We start from the raw sequence: 18,169 nt of genomic DNA, 5'->3' as shown, positions 1-18,169 counted from the left end.
GCTGAAGGCTAGGGTGGTAATTTCTCAAATAAGACACCATTGAAGTTTGCCGCAACAACGGATTCTTCCTTTCATGAATGATTTCTCTGTAGCATGTGCTGATATTTAATAGCGTTTAGCCCAGAGTAAAACTTCTTTCAAAATTGGAGTGAATCCTCTCAAACCCTGAGGCTACTTTATCAACTAGTTTTATGTAATATTCCAAATCTTTTATTGTCATTTCAACAATCTTCACAGCATCTTTACCAAGAGTAGAGTCCATCTCAAGAAACCACTTTGTTCGCACATCCATAAGAAGCAACTTCTGTTCACTTGTTATCATGAGATCGCAGCAGTTCAGTCTTATCTTCAGGCTCCACTTCTAATTCTAGTTCTTTTGTTATTTCTACCACATCTGCAGTTACTTCCTCCACTGAGGTTCTGAGCTCTCTCCAAGTCATCCATGAGGACTGGAATCAACTTCTTCCACACTCCTGTTAGTGTTGGTATTTTGACTTTTCCCCATGAATCACAAATGTTCTTAATGGCATCTAGACTGATGAATCCTTTCCAAAAGATTTTCAATTGACTTTGCCCAGATCCTTTGGAGCAGGCATTATCTATGGTAGTTAGAGCCTTATAAAATGTATTTCTTAAATCATAAGACTTGAAAGTCAAAATTACTCATTGATCCATGGGCTGCAGAATGGATATTATATTAGCAGGCAGGAAAACAACACGAATCTCTCTGTACATCACCATCAGAGCTCTTGGGTGACCAGGCACATTGTCAAAGAGTAGTAATATATTTTTTTAATTTTTTAAATTATTTTAATTTAAACACCTCTCCACACATGACAACATAAATGTGGTTATACATACATGTCTCCCCCGCCTTTTTTTAGGGATAGAGGTCTGTGAATCACCAGTTTTGCACATTTCACAGCACTCACCATAGCACATACCCTCCCCAATGTCCATAAGAGCAGTAATATTTTGAAAGGAATCATTTTCTCAACAATTGGCTTAAAATATTCAGTAAGCCATATTTTAAATAGGTGTGCTATCATCCAGATTGTTGTTCCCTTTATAGACCACAGGCAGCATAGAATGAGCATAATTCTTAAGGGTCCTAGGAGTTTTGGAGTGGCTCATGAGCCCTAGCTTCAACTGCAAGTCACCAGCTGCATCAGCCCCTAACAAGACAGGCATTGAAGCTCTGAAGCTAGGACTGACTTCTCCTCTGTAGCTATGAAAGTCCTAGATGACATCTTCTTCTAATACAAGGCAGTTTTGTCTGTATTGAAAATCTGTTGTTTAATGTAGACACCTTCATTGATGATCTTAGCTAGGTGTTCTGGAGAACTTGCTGTAGCTTCTGTGTCACCACCTGCTGCTTCACCTTGCACTTTTATGTTGTGGAAATGGCTTCTTTCCTTAAACCACATGAACCAACCTCTGCTAGCTTCAGAGTTTTCTTCTGCAGCTTCATTACCTCTCAGCCTTTATAGAATAGATTTAGGGCCTTGCTCTGAATTAGGCTTTGATTTAAGGAAATGTTGTGGCTGTTTCGATCTTCTACCCAGACCACTAAAACTTTCTCCGTGTCAGTGATGAGAGATTATCCATTTCTTACCATTGTGTGTTTACTAGAGGAGCATTTTTAATTTCCTTCAAGAACACTTCATTTGCATTCACAACTTGGCTGTTTGGCACAAGACTTTAAGGCTATGTCAGCTTTCAGTCTGCCTTCTTCAACTAAGCTTAATCACTTCTAGCTATTGATTTAAAGAGAGAGACATGAGTGACTCTTTCTTTCACGTGAACACTTAAAAAGGTCATTATAGGGTTATTAAGTGGACTACTTTCAATATTATTGTGTCTTGAGGAATAGGGAGACCTGAAGAGAAGGAGATACAGAGGAGTGGTCTATGGAGCAGTCAGAACACATACAACATTTACCTATTACTTTTGTCATCATATATGTGTGTGGTTTGTGGTGCCCCCAAACAATTACAGATTAAATCAGAGATCACTGATCACGGATTACCACAATAAATACAATAATGAAAAAGTTCAAAATATTGCAAGAATTACCAAAATTGACACAGAGACATGAAGTTAGCAAATGCTGTTGGAAAATGGTTCCAAGGGGTGCCTGGGTGGCTCAGTCAGTTAAGTCCAACTCCTGATTTTGGCTTGGGTCTTGATCTTGGGGTCCTGGGATCAAGCCCCACTTTGAGCTCCATGCTCACTGGGGAGCAGCTTCTACCCTGGAGAAGGTCTTTAAGGGAGAAGAGGAGTAGACAACATCGTGTTATATTTTTAATAGCTCTAATTACTTATCTCCATTATCTTTGAGGCTTCAGGAATGTTAATGAGTTATTCTTCTACCTGACTTTTCAAGTTGCAAAAGAGGCAATTACTATAAAATAGCTCAGAATGTAGGCAGAGGAGTCAGCCTGTCTGGCTCCACAATCTACAGGTTGTATGATTTGGAGAACATTACTTCAACTCCTTGTACCTCAGCCTCTTTATAAAATGGGAACCACAGAGTCTCAGAGAGGTGTGGTGAATACAATAAATATAAAGTATGGGACAGTTGGGTGGCTCAGTCAGTGAGGCATCTGCCTTTGACTCAGGTCAGAATCCCAGGGATCCAGTCCAGCATTGGGCTCCCTGCTTGGTGGGGAGTCTGCTTTTCCCTCTACCTGCCACTCACCCTACTTGTGCTCTCTTCTGTCTCCAGACAAATAAAATCTTTAAATAAATAAATAAATAAATAGTGCTTAAACTAATCAATTATACAAGGTCAGCTCCCAAAAAATATTGGGTGTTTGCTAGTAAACAAATACTTGATCAAAATCTATAATAAAATCAGGAACGGAATCAGACAACTAAGGTATTTGCTCAGAGGCATTCAAGAACTATTTCTGTTGCCTTTTAGTTAGTCGCCTTTTAGTTAGTTATTAGCTTGGTTAGTTGCCATTTAATTAGTTTAGTTAGTTGTCATTGAATTTGGTTAAGCAATAAAAGACAGTCTCTTATAATATTATCAATTATAAATAATTTCAACTCTATATACAATTGGAATATGTTCTCTTTAGAAAAGCTCTCTGACATTTTTTTTTATGTGTTTGGTCTGTGAATATTAATGTATCCCAGCTGAGTCATATAAATAAATTTGCCCATGTGAAAGATCAAATAATTTTATAGTTCTTTTTTTACTGGAGGTCTTAAATATTTAGTTAAAAATCAGGGAAATAAGATAGGGAGGAGGAAGTGAAAGAATGAGGAAAAGGGAGAGGAAGAAAGAGAGAGATTAAGATTTCTATGATCTTCAGTAGAAAAAACTAGGAATTTTCCACTGGTTCTGCCATTTTTCTAGAACATTCATCAATGTTTACAAGTTGACTTTGAAGTCAGGGTGGTCAGAGACTACCCCTGATATATTATATTACATAATACCATATTAACCCAAATGAGCAAAAATTAGCACTCCTTACTCACTGAACATAGCAACAACAATGACAAAAAAAAAATGCAATCTGACTTTAAAAATGGTTATTAAAAATGCATGTCCATGTCCTACCTGGAAACAATTTCAAGGCAGCTATTTCACTGTAAATTTAACCTGGGTCTAAGGCAACATGAATATTCAAATCTGACATCACTAAGATTCCCAGTGAAAGAGAATGAAAAAAATTTTTTTTTTAAATTTCCCTCTCCTAAGCAGGGTTTTGAAGGACCAAGCCTGAAAGATTCATTAGCAAAGGTGTGTTATATTTTAATTGTAATTTTCTCTCAACTACAAATTTCCATCATAAAGTAACTAGTATAATGGCAATTAAGACATTAAATTAAATTAGTATATCACCTATCATGCTGAGAAAATAATAAAGCAGTATAGTAATGCACTACAATAGATAATTGCCAAGACAATAGGAATGCATCCACAGTAAAGATGATAGTCATTTTTTGTGCTTATCATCATAGCCAGTTTCAACAGGGACTGAGTCCATCACATTAACTAAATCCCAATGAAATTCAAGAATTACAGAGACACTAAGCTTTCTTGCGTTACACTCTGGGTTGTCTCAGAATCATCATCTTCCCTTTATTTACTTTATTAGCATAGCTTCCATAGCTTTATGCGCTGTTCAGTATCCCTTATGCAAGTCAATCGGATACAAACACTGGGTATTAAGAATGTTTACTCGATGTTATTTTTTTTTTTACAAAAATATTCTCTTTTTCTTTCCTGAGGCAAAACAGCACTAACTACAACTATTTAACTATGTTTGGGAGGAGGGAGAGGTGTTCTACCGTGGCTCCTGTATGATAAACTAATGGTTTCAGGGAATTATTGAATTACAAATATTCTTTCTCCCTGCACAGTGTTTCTAACTGGGCAAAGACATTGGTATGCAGGTTCACTTTGCCACCCACTCACTTTTGCTTTCTGTCTTTGCAGTTCCGCCATGGTTTTTAAATCACCCTTCCAACCTGTATGCCTATGAAAGCATGGATATTGAGTTTGAATGTTCAGTCTCCGGAAAGCCTGTGCCCACTGTGAATTGGATGAAGAATGGAGATGTGGTACTTCCTAGTGATTATTTTCAGATAGTGGTAATTATCTTTTTTTTTTTTTTTTTTTTTTAGCTTTACAGTCCCACTCATTGTTTACTCTATTTTCAGTTGCTTTTCTTTCCTGGCAAGAAGGTTCCTGTTGGGAATTTTTATGGTGTGTTAAGAAAATTGTTCCAGTAAAGCAAATGATTTTCTAGACTGAACAATTTTTGAGCTGAAAAATAGTGATCAAACAGCCCAGCCCCCTTGTTTTACAGACAAGTTTTTCTTTAATAAACACAATGAAAAAAACAGAAGACCTAAGAGACTATCTTTCCAAGTATCCTCATTGCTAGTTCTTGGGAGAACAGAGTTTAGAGTCCAGTTTTAGACTATATGAAGCCAACAGTCTCTTAGTTCCTTGACTTTTACCCATTATAACAAAGTTTCAGCAAGATGTGCCACTATGATTATGTTAGTTTTACTTTTGTAATATAGACAAGTTTTCTCTGCTACCCTTACAGATAGGACAGCTGATCCTATGTGAGCAGTAGAAAAGAATGTGGTGACAGTGACTGTGACAAGAGGTAGTGGCAGGGTTAGGAAGCCATGGAGACCCAGAGTTCACATGGCATAGCACTTTTGAACATTGGAAAAAAACTAAAGCTAAGCATAATAGTTCTTGTAGTTTCTCTAAGTTCTAGTGTACTCTCTGCCCTGTGGGAGATCATAGGGGTAATAGTATGTTATATTCACTAAGTTATTTTCCTTGTACGCAGTGAGAACTCAACACCTATCATTATTATCATTTGTTTTGCTTTTACCAGCAGAACTCTACTCATTTAAAAATGCTCTGAAAACTCTCCATTCGGTGTAGGTTAACATTGGAAGTTCCAAATTTGAGGAAACAAATATATGAGAGATATGAAAAGCACTTTCCAAATATCAAAGAACTTTGTAGCTAAAAAGGAGGATTTAGGTCCACTTTTCTTATGTTTGAGACCCAGACATAAGCTGTCAAAGAAGTGTGTCTAAACAAGGTCTTCTGGCAGAAGGGGAGTAGACTACAGGTGCCCTGCCAGTCCAGGCATGTGCTCTCCTTAACCTTGCACCGGCTCTCACTGGTGGATCCATCTTTCCGTGGCTTGATCAGTTGACTTTCAGGAACGTGCATAGCCTCTCTATGCATGCATTTAGTCAAACTTCTAGGGTTCCTAAGGACTACATCCATAAAACACATCTTTATTACTTTTATCACCACTGTATTTTCACTTTTAGTTACTTTTTTTTAATTGGTTGGGAAGAGAGTAAGAAAGGGAAAAAATGAAACTTTTCAATGCCATGCCAATCCATTAGTTCCTTTAAGTGCAATGCTATTTCTGCTACCACTGAATTAAAAATGACCTGCCGTGGGGCAACTTGAAATGTGTTGTGTCCGCCTAGAATATATGCTACTTGCATATAAAGGAAATTGTTGAGTGCCCTTAAGGACACATGATAAAATACAACATTTATTTTTTTCTACAGTTTGAATAATCTTTCTCTCAGAATGACTCATTTACCCAACCTATTTAAATGTTCTTTTCTTAAAGTGAAAAGAAAATGTACAATATGAGCCCTGTTCACATGAAATTGTGCTTGAAAATATTTCCCCAATAGCTCCAGAAATCTGAGAGCCATTGTCTGTCACACAGTAACATTTAACACAAATAGTAACTTATATGAGAATTGTTAATTAGAAGTTAGTCAGCTTTATCTCGGAATTTTACATCAGCAGAGAATTGACTACAAGACACTAAAAACAATTAAGAATTCCCCATGAGGTAATATTTATCTCTTAATGACTTCAGGGGAAGTGATTTAACACGTCTCACTTACTGAACTAATTCTTACACTAATACTGAAGAAAAACTGAGTCAGTATAATTAAATGCTATCTCCAGATTATTTTATCATCCATCCTTGAAAAAAATGGTTGCTCAATTTATATAAAACAGGAGTTAATATTGCTGTGTTTAATTTATGGATTGCTGAAGGTAAAGCATTTTGGCCATATAACAAGAATGACATGGTATAAAATATCCACCATCCCGTCACTCCAAATCCCAAAAGGGTACATGTCAAAGCAATTACAATTTTAAAAGGATTTTCAGATTTTTTTTTTCTCAGTAAACACTTCCAGAAAATATCCAACCTAGATTTCTTGTCTTTTAGAAGCTGCAAAAATCAATGTTTCTTTTTTTTCCCAACAGCTGCTAAACCCAATTTTCCTTCAATAACAAGTGAAAGAATGAAATTTCTTTTGATGCTAACCTTTGATTCTTGCCTATTTAATCAAAGAGCTTTCTGTTTGCTGCTCATTTAGATATTGAGGATGATGTATATTTTTATGAGTATAGTTTTCATTGCAGAACTAGGTTAAATGTATTCACATGAATTCAACGGGGTATTGGGAATCTGTGACATTTCCCAAGTGACATAGGACATATCTGTGAGACTGAGAACTCTTATGGCTTTCTTTCTTACTTCTTCTTTGAAATTTTATCGAAATTTATGTTCATTTTGCCTCTTATGAGGTTTTTTGTTTTGCTTTGTTTTTGTTTTTTTCTTTTTTAAATATTGTACCTGCTTTTTTCTTCTCTCTAGGGAGGAAGCAACTTACGAATCCTCGGAGTGGTGAAGTCAGACGAAGGCTTTTATCAATGTGTAGCTGAAAATGAGGCTGGAAACGTCCAGACCAGTGCACAGCTCATTGTCCCTAAGCCTGGTAAGTTGAGAGGAACTTTGCTCTGGCACTGGTTGATCTCTCTATGCTTGGTCCACTTGTGAAATCCATATCGCTTTCCCTATCTCCCAACGTCAACTGGAAATTATTTAATTTATTTAATTTTTAAAATATTAATTATTTAATTATTTAGTTTATCAAGGTGTACATTTGCATGTTGATGTCATATTCTTTCTAGAAAACTGGGTATGTATCTCCATCCAGTGAGATAGAGTCATCATGAACAGTATGTACTTCTGGTTGTCAAGATAACAACCACTAAATTACTACCTTCTCACATTTTTTTCTGGCCTGCATTTCTTCTAGTATTTCAGGTAAATTTAGAATACAGAGAGAGATGGGGTATATGTGTGTGTGTGTGTGTGTGTGTGTGTGTGTAGTCTTGATCATGGAAATTGGCATAAAAATAGCAGAAACGATTAGTTGAAAATAAACACATTTTTCTATTTTTTTTAAAGAGGTTCTGATAATTTGCCTTTTTCCTTATAATTTATTTATTTATTTATTATTATTTTTTATTATTACATTCAATTAACCAGCATATAATCTATGAACTTTTGATTTTATTTTGTCCTGTAGTCTTTCAGAAGTTTAATATGGTGGTGTATTCAAAACTGCTATAACTTGGGACAACTGGGTGGCAGTTAGTTAAGCATCTGACTCTTGGTTTCATCTCAGGTTAGGAGCTTGAGCCCCACATCAAGCTCCATGCACAGGGGGAGTCTGCTTGAGATTCTCTCCTTCTGCCCCTCCCTACCCCACAAGTAAATAAATAAATAAATCATTAAAAAAAAAACTATCATAACTCTATATTAGCTGTATCATGTATTATCCCCAAAACGAAAATATCCTGCCAGAAAAAAAAAGGAAAGAGAAAGAAAACAACAACAACAACAGCAACAAATTGGTCAGCTGCTCTGAAATGTTATAACACTAAAGAAAGTCAAGAATATTCATTTTTTTAAAATAATGGTGCAAAACTTGTTTAGATAGACCTAAATACTTTAAAATGTTAGTGTCTTCTGTGAAAGCTTTCATACCACCTATTGATTATTTTAATTACAACTTTTCAAGACCAATTTCCTACCTCTGGCCATGACTCACTATTCTTATGGCACTTTACCTTTTTTTTTTTTTTTAAGATTTTATTTATTTGACAGACAGATCACAAGTAGGCAGAGAGGCAGGCGGGTAGGGGGGAGCAGGCTCCCCGCTGAGCAGAGAGCCCGATGCGGGGCTCGATCCCAGGACCCTGGGACCATGACCTGAGCCAAAGGCAGAGGCTTTAACCCACTGAGCCACCCAGGTGCCCCGGCACTTTACCTTTTAATAGAAAATAACTTAAAAGTATGAAATAAAGCCTTTCCTTGGCTTCTATCATTTAAAATACGTCTGTGAATGCCTTATATTTGTGTATCCCTAACCAACTATTTGAAGACTCTCAGACATTCATAGTATTGCTCATGACGATGACTCTCCTTTTTTTTTTTTCTTGATTGAAACAAAAACAGCAACCATAGAACAGTCCCAGATGAGTAAAGGAACTAAAAGAATTATCTAGGAATTAAAAGGGACAGTTAACATTCTTTTAAGAGTGCCAGTTTCTCCAATGGACTATTTCTTTTCCCTACATTTACTGGGCTTTAAGTGTTAGTGTGTATTCTGTTCTGCTGGAACAGTAAGGGATAAGTAGGACAAAAAGAACTTCTAAAATCAGGGTCTCTAATGTGAGCCATGCTTTCAAAACTGTGCGCCATCTCTTTAATAATGACAATATGACCCCACACAAGAGAATTCTAGTTAACCTTGATTCTCAGCTACAGCCATAATGCTGAGGAAAATGCTGGATAAGCAATCCCCTATTTCTAAAAGGAAGTGTGAAATTGTTTCTCCTAGGACTTGTTAGCACTGACCAAACACGTCCAGTGGCAATCCCCTGCAATTGCCCATAGGAATGGAGAATTCTCTGAAGTTCTTAAATTCATAGGATTAGAGATTATCATGGTGTTTTCCCTTCCACACAAGTCAAGTTGTGGAAACATCAGGAAAACCTCTTGAACAGACTCTGTGTGTGTGTGTGTATTTTACTGGGAAGTGCCTGTAAAGATGGGAATTGGAAAAATTATGCAACCTGGAAATTGCCTGGAGCTGTCCACAAGGACACCAGGAAGAGAAAGAGGAAGGCGGCTGTGGGGAGGATCTCTGTTCCCACCTTGGGGAAGAACAAAGATAGGAGTTATGCTTGAAGCTAGCAGATCTGGAGTTGTTTTAAAAGGATCATGCCTGAGAGGGCCTGCCCGCTGAAGCTGCTCGCACCAGAAGACAGACACTGCCCAGGAGGGAGCTGAGCTGAGGAGCTGGTGTCGACAGCCCACTAGGCCATACAGAAAGTCCAGTGTGGCGATTCCTGAGGTGAGGGCGGGAGTCTCTGAAGAATCCGCAGAGCTCCTCACAAAAAAGAAGCTCGTGGATGCTTTTCACTTTTGAAAGCAAGCCTGTTCGCTCCTGTCTGACCCCAGAGAAGCTCTCAATAGAGAGTCTCATAGAATCTCTAAATGGAGACCTAAGAAACTGAAAAAAAACAAGTGACAGTCCTACTGCTTTGTCCTCACTTTTGGTCTCAGGCCTCCTCTGTTAGGTGGGAAGAAACTGTAAATTGAAAATCAGATTCATGTTTTGATTTAGCCTTACTCTGTGTGAGTGTGTGTGTGTGTATGTGTGTGAGAGAGTGTGTTGTGTGAGTGTAAGTGTGTGTGTGAGTGTGAGAATGTGTGTGTGTGTGTGTGCTGTTTTTGTTTGTTGTCCTTAGTACCTGAAGGTAAGGCTTTTTAAATACTTTAAGACCCCAGAACTAGAGGACTGGCCCAGATTGCTATTAGGATTGGGAAATAGATCTGCTAGAGTGTGTGTGAAGGTGGGCCACAGGCTGACATGCAACTGTTGCGTCTTAGTGTTCTAGCAGTTCCGCTCATTCTGTAAACCAGTTACAAGCATCCACGTCGCTTCTCCCGGCAAGCTCTCAGTTCAGAGGGTAGCCACTTGTTCTTGGCGTCTTGCCTTCCACCTGGGCCCTGAGTCATTTAGGTCTAAGTGGTCATACAGAGCAAGGCTCCCCTCAGGAGGAGAGTCATTTACCTCCTCACGAGAGCAAGCCTGGGAGCGTCTGGGTAACTCATTCTTCCGGGTAGATGGTAAAGTGTTATCGGTGAATTCTGCACTCTTGATCAGTGTTCATTGTATTTGGCAGAGGATTAGAATGAAAGTAAAAGCAAATGAAGATAAAAATCTCAAAGCGTGACGGGACATGATTGTGACTGTCTTACATCCCCCCTTATAAATGATGGATTGCTTTTTCCTGGCTGTTCAATCAGGCCTTCAAATCATGCTTCTCCAGCTCCTTGGAGCTGCAGCGTAGGCCACATGCACAGATGGTGGAGAGGCCCAGCTATAAATGTAAATTCGGCAGTGAGGCTGACCATAGTGGACAGAACGTAGCCCTCTCTGTTTAAGTTTCCACAATAAACGGCCACCGTGTATTTGGAGGCCCATTGTGGACCCACATTGCCAGCTGCTCAGCCCTGGGCTGTCCACAGGCTTGTGGAAGAGAGTTCCTCTTGGTAGCCATAACCATCTGCTCTTCACTGAAGCACACACAATGACCCATTCCAGCCAGTGTCCATTGTTAATGGGTATTTACACAAGCCTAATGAAGTTCCAACATAGTCTTTTATATACAGTTAGCTATACCCACTTTAGCAATTAGTGACTTAGGAAATAAAGTAAACATAATCTACTAAATTAAACTGAGTTAATGACTTGTTTTGCTCTCCAGAAAATAAGTTTGGTAAAAATATTGAGATGTGTATACTGTAACATGTGAAATATATACATGGTTTCCTCTAGGCAGAGGTCAAGAAGATCAATGGCAATTTAAAAAGTCATTATACTATAGGAAGTCCTATAGTATATATATATATATATATATATATATATATATATATATATATATAACTTATAGTATATATGTAACAATATAGTATATAATATGTACTAACGGTATAAATGTAATACTGTAACACCATATACACAGTTCCAGACTGCTGCCTCTCTGCCTCCCTCTTTCTCTCTCTCTTTCACACACATACACCACACGCACAGGCACACACACACACACAGGAGGCATGAAGCCTGCACTCTTGAGACTGTATATATATGTCAAAAAGACTTAAGCATATTATGGAATGGTAAATGTAAATTAAAATACTTTACCTGATTTATATTACTTGCATACCTATTAATCTCTTCTAATAGATAAGAAAAAGTTTTACTGTTGTTGCTTGTTTTAGTTTATTTATTTACTTTTTTTTTTTTTTTTTGGTGGGTGGGGAGGACACAATGGTTTAAGAAGTTGTTTTTCCAAATGAACTATAGCTCCAAGTCCACCATTCAGAGCATAGACTAGCGAGGAAGTATCAAGAATCAATGTGTTAATATCCACCATCTGACTACCCCATACCCCCAACCTCTCTCCTCTCTGAAACCCTCAGTTTGTTTCCCGGAGTCCATAGTTTTCATTGAACACTTCATCAAAAATGAATGATGTACTGTATGGTGGCTTACTGAACACAATAAAAGAAATAAATAAAAAAAAAGAGTCAATGTGTTAGGTGTCATAAGAACAAGAAGGTTCAATAGCCAGATTTGCAAACACATGAGTAGTAGGTTACAATCTGGTTGGCGTGGCTATTGCTGATGAACTATTTAGTATCAAGGTATCACCTAGTAAACTGTAGTGTGGGCAGATAGTAATTAAATTAAGAAAACTATTTGATAGTTGTGTGGAAAAGTTAGCAATTTTCTTTTGCTGAGGGTGTGTGGGATAGGGAACAAGACAGGTAAGGTAAGATAGATGTAAGGTATCAGTTATCTCTGAGTTGGTTTTCCTTTTTCCAGCTGCTGGGTGGTGATCAGTTTCCTGGCAGTGATCTGCAGTGAGGGTCATTGAAAATACTTAACTGTTGGCCAGGGTAGTGGAAGGCCAGGGAACTGGAAATGAATGTGGTGATGATTGGGGCCTATGTTGTCTGGAATATTTTTGATTTAAAGGCAGAAATGGGTAAAGATAAAATAAAGTTGCCATGGGAAGAAATAATGTATTCTTCATATTCTCCTCTTCTTTTTTTTTTTTTTTTGCATTCTTCATGTTTTTTTGCATTCATTCAAAATGAATATATGCCATTATAAATATTCCCTAAGTATAGATTTGCTTAGGGAAGACACCATATTATGCCTTCCATAGAAGTAAATATGGACTATGTGTCTCATGTTAATATTGAATGCTTTCTAATCTGGTTTTATTTTATTTGTTTTTCTCCTCCAATATTGGTAAAAAAAAAAAAAAATAGAATTTCCTACTGTAGAAGGGGAAATATATTGGCTAGGCATTTAGGAAAATGTGAATTGTTATCAATTCCCTGTCCTCCTTTGGAAAAGGTTACTGGTCAAAAACAACTTTGAATAGTCAATAATTTTATATATATATATCCCTAAAATTAGCAAAAGTATTTAAGTCTGGTCATGAATACTAAGGCATAAAATCAGAAGTTTGTTGGGTTTTTTTTGTGGGGGGGTAGTTGGCTTTTTTCCCTTTCTTTTTTGATCTTTTTTTATGACTTGTTCCCTTTCCATGTGAGACAAATACCTTGAAATCCAAATGGACCAAAGGAATATTTGGATGCTCACCCATATAATTGTATATTAACTGCAACCAATTATAGTGTTTCTTACTCAAAATTGACTCTTGCATAGTAAATTCAGTGGTATTGTGTGAAACAATGAAAATTTGTACAATTAGTCTTAGCACTTAAAATCTGTTGGAATTTGTCAGTTTAAAGCACATAAATGACTAGATAAGAGAGAATGTAACTAAAGCAAACAGGAAGTACTTCTCAATCTCCTATTAGTCACGGGTGGTCAGTTAAGTTGAATTTTTATCTCTCATATAAAAAGGGTTACTATGACTTAAATGCTCAATTGTAGTTATTGTGGGATTGTTCCTGAAATTCTGTACATAATTTAGAAGAGCCAGTTCCATGTTCTAGACTAACATGTTTGTGGCTCCAAACTAGAAAGTAAGTCATTGGACAGATTTCCTCATACAAACTGAGATGCTCATTAAAACTATAAACATTCTCTTTCATTTTCCATCACTGAGTCTAAATGAATAAAAGTAAACTTAATGTTTTTGAAACATATTACCAGTGTGGCAATATTATACTCATAAGTTTTCCATGAACATTTTCTCTTGTAAACCTTGGAAATTAACTGTCGCTAATAGGATACAAGAGCCAGAATTTTCAAGGTAATTTATAATGTCAGCATATATGGCTATGAATGTGTCCAATCTACTGAAATGTTATTTTTGCTTGCCACGGTGAAGATAAAATAAGAGGATGGTAGTCCATGCTCTTTTATTTTCTACCTCAAAGTAGAGTGTTGACTTAGAGTGTTGATACTCAAACTACTACTTTTCCTGAGGGATTCAGAGTTTGTTGTAAATCAGTCATTTGATCTTTTATCATACAACATTCATACGCTAGGTGAGATGCATCTAAATCTCATCTCTATATTCTTTGCTAATTTACCTATAGAGATTTAAAAACATAATGGAAGGGGCACCTGGGTGGCTTAGTCAGTTAAGCATCTGACTCATGATTTTGGCTCAGGTCATGATCTCAGGGTCATGAGACTGAGCCCTGCATTGGGCTCTGTGCTCAGTGGGGAATCTGCTCGGCACCTCCCTCCCATTTATGCTTGCTCTCTCTTTCTCTCAAATAAATAAATAACTCATTAAAAAACCCCACAATGAACTATAAAATATATGTATATACATATACGTATGTATATATGTGTATATATACATAAGTACATGCATATAACATACGTACATGTGTATATTATATGTATGTGCATATTTATATGTATATTTTCGGTATATACATATGTAGATATGTACGGACAGAATCACGGATGGTGTTGCCTAACCTTTCCAGGTCTGCATTTCCTCAGCTGTGAAATGTAGTGGGTAATTGTCTTGAAGATTTATTGCAATAAATGTATGTAAAAGAGATTTGTAGGCTCTAAACTGCTACCAAATGTTGGCTATTATAAAGTCTTCTGTTGGTTTGTTTTCTCAAGAAAAATAGCAGGCATTTATTGGGATGAGTACAATGATAGCTTTCTTCTGGTATATTTTCCCATCCTCCAAGAAAAGAATTAATAAGCAGATATTTCAACAGCAGTGTCCATTCGAAGTTTAAGTTTTTAGCCCAGTGGACAAGGTTAAGGGAAAAGGTCTGTTTGAAAATGACTGCTGGTGGAAAGGTTTGCTGCAAGGTTTGCAATATCAGTTTAATGACTTGCTCATTCCAGTTTTATGTCGGCAGAGGTTTCTCAGCAAATAAAGGCTTGTCATTCATCTCGTCCTTGGTTCAGCATGTGCTTCAAGTAGGAAGTAAGCTCAGTACTAATCAGGAGGATATGGCTGTATAGCAGACTTTGAAATTAGAAATGAATTCTTCAGTAATGTGAAGTATCCTGAGACAAGTGATAACTCTGAATCCATACAATATGGAAGAATTGATAGATTCATAAATATTGATCATATTGTATTTTGGTGGTGAAGACACCAAAGAATGTTATTCTAGATCTTTTTTTTTTTTTTTTTTTTTTAAACTCTATAGTGAGGAAGTGAAAAAAAGAACCTTGATTTTTACAGGGAACCCAAATGATGCATGCTTGTTTTATTTCTATGTTTTACATATAAATCACTCTTTGATAACAGGTGTCTATGTACAATACACCATACACATGAAATTACATATATTCCTTCTGCTATATTGTTATTAGAAAATTTTAAGTTATCAATGTAATAATTATGAAGTATATATAATTAGTATTGTATGGGTCTAATTTTTAATTATGAAGGTGATAATATCAACATTGATAGAACTATAATGAAATGGCACTCATATGCATAATTTGAAGGCATGAATTCCAATTACAATACAGTCACAACAGAGATCTCAGATGATCCCAGTAGAAGCTTTGAAACTGGGTTAGCATGAGGAGTCATCTATCTATCCCCAGAAATGGGTGTGGCCTTGAGTGAGGTCTTCTCTTTAGCTAAAGGCAATCACTGCAGGTGGATTCAGTAGGGAACCTTCAGCCACTATCACTTCCTCCAGCCAGACGAGTGAGTGCTATAGTCCTGAAAGGGAGCCCTGGATGGTGTACCACTCCATCCACTATGGTCCTACCCTTGTCCCATTCAAATCTATTTGCTTCTTGTAATATATTTTGGAAATAACTATTCCAGAATCTAAGTTGGTCTTATTCCCTGGGGAAAAGAGGAAGGTTAGAGGTGTGAATTAAATCCTCCTCCAGTGCAACTGCAACTGGTCTCACGGCTGAAACTGGTACTCATTCTTTCTATCCTCCTACTTATGTATTATTCTCACCCTGCAGCTAGCACCTCTGCCGGTCTATCTAGCTCATCAAGTGGGATGACTCAAACTCCTGTCCCTTCACAAGTCATAGAAAACACATTAGTCCACTTACCATCAAAATTGGGGAAGAGTACTAAGAGATACCTCCAGCAGATCACCTGAGTGCCAATAGTAGTCTTCCCTGTTTTTCCTCCTCCTCTTCCTGATGAACTGGGCAATTATTCTTGCCTTGCCTACTGGTGTTTTGGCACAAGAAGCCTGAAAGGACCAGGCAGCAGTGATCACTCAAGTTCAGTGACATCTCCTCTGAGATCTAGGAATTTTAAATCCACAGAGTCTAGAGTTGCAAGAATAAGGAAGACACATACTCCAGCTGGGTCAGTGGGCGTGATGGTAAGCAGGACCATACCTACGTCAATCTCTTGTTTCCATGTACTCTACCTATTGAGGACATGGTTTTTGGTTTAGAGTATACACTGCACCTTAGGGAAAGGCACTCCATCTTAGGATATCATCTCCAGCTTGTTTCCTCAGTTGCTCCTCCAAAAGGCTGTACTTTTGCTATATCAAATCAACAGCTTCACATTGGTTGGTATATGATAGCATCAGGAGATCCTAAGGTCCTGTATTCATTCCCACACCTCTTTTGCAATTAAATGAGTTACTTAATCTTTCACAGTGTTATGCAGGATCTCGTGATAGTGGCTCACATACTTTGTGAGCCCTCAGAGCCGCAGGCTGAAGTCTGAGAGCAGGAAAGGAAGAACATGCGTATATCCCAGTCAAGATGAACTCTGCACCTTTCAGAACAGAAGAGGTTCAATATAAATAATACATCACCAATAGGCTAGTTGGTCTCATCAAGGAATGGTGTTTGATTGAGTGTTCAGCATTTGTCTTGTTCATTAGCGGATCAAACACATGACGGTAGCAGCCGTTGCTGGTAAACAGCAGCCACTTTGTTGGGATTGAGCCCATGCTACTGGGCAATATGTATATTCCCCCCTGAACGCCATAGCTTCTTTGTTCATGTACTTTTTTGCCACCCCTGGAACATGGCTGATGCCAAGTGTCATCTACTTGATCGTTTAGTGCCTCTTTCCAGGAGGATACAATCTGATGTGATTCAAAGATCTCGACACTTGGTATTCACTCTCACAGATCCACCTACATCCTTCTTTTCCAAACCTCCCTGTCCCTGGTCTTCCAGCCACTCTCCCTCCAGACCTATAGTCAATCAAGCAAACCATTTGACTTTATTCGTAGTCCATATATATATTCTTACTTTGGACCATTTTTCTTTTCATATAAGATAGATGACCTGGTATACTCAACACTCTGCATTCCAGGGAAAGTTCTCTTACTGTCCTCCTTTAGGGCTATACCCAAGTGAAGCTGTGGTATTGCAATCGTCTATTTTGAGTGCACCCACATACAAAACTGACAAAGCTTGGTCTTTTTCTTTCTCAGTCACTTAGCCATAAGAGTAAGTTGAGGGGGAAGGTACTTATACAACAGTGATTGAAAATGTGGTTGTGCAGGTCACCTGCTGTTATGCCCTCTGGTCATGCTTGTGCCTAATGCCCAATATAACACTTTAATCTTACTTAAGTTGATGATGGTGCCACCTGGCCTTTTGACTCGAGCCATTTCCAATAACCTAGTTCATGATGATCAGTTATACCACTTGGTCAGTTGATTATCCCATGGTTGGGCATTCTTATTCCAACAGGGTCCAATATTCTGCCAGAACCCATTTTATAAATGGTGTATAATTCTCTGCTGCAGATGGCATGACTTTGCAATAGAACCCTAAGGGTGATTCCTTTATGAGGGCCTGCCATTATCTCTGCACAGAATTTTTTCAATCTACCACTAATACTTCTAATATTTAAAAGTAAACTTGGTTGTATCGCACAAGTGGTAGAACCACTGGCTTCATAGCCTAGACTGGATACAATACCTGTTTCTACTCCAGATGCCCTACTCACAGGTGACAGTGTTTCATATTATCTGATAAGTAAGTCAGAGCAGAATGTGCTGCCTGCAGAACCCAAATGTCTGCGAGACATTGTGCTTTTTTCTTCGTGTTTAGAGATATGAAGTCCAGTAATTTGTCCCTGTTTATAGGTCTTGTCTTTTCCTGTTCCGAGCCATGTGCCCCTAAAAACTTCACTGGTATCATGGGCTACTGTACCTTCATAGGATTTGCCTGCCACTGCTGAGGCATGTGTTTTACAAAATTCCTCCATATATTTGCCATTTCTCACTCAGCTTGTCTGATTATCATGATGTCATTAACACAACTGACAAATGAAATGTGCTACAAA

At 37.7% G+C, this 18,169-nt stretch overlaps 1 protein-coding gene across 1 annotated transcript in view; it reads left to right on the top strand.

Annotated features, from left to right (window-relative positions):
* The window catches only part of DCC (DCC netrin 1 receptor), a gene marked incomplete at both ends in the record, with an annotated part of 1,141,350 nt that overhangs the window by 688,252 nt on the left and 434,929 nt on the right, over positions 1 to 18,169 (top strand). The window contains 2 exons of the mRNA XM_080821994.1: positions 4,454 to 4,608; positions 7,194 to 7,314. Coding sequence (XP_080678120.1) covers positions 4,454 to 4,608; positions 7,194 to 7,314 — 276 coding nt within the window. The remainder of the gene's footprint in view (positions 1 to 4,453; positions 4,609 to 7,193; positions 7,315 to 18,169) is intronic.

The sequence above is a fragment of the Martes martes genome (assembly GCF_963455335.1).
Source record: "Martes martes genome assembly, chromosome: 13".
NCBI lineage: Eukaryota > Metazoa > Chordata > Mammalia > Carnivora > Mustelidae > Martes > Martes martes.
This window is presented reverse-complemented; position numbering and strand designations above follow the sequence as displayed.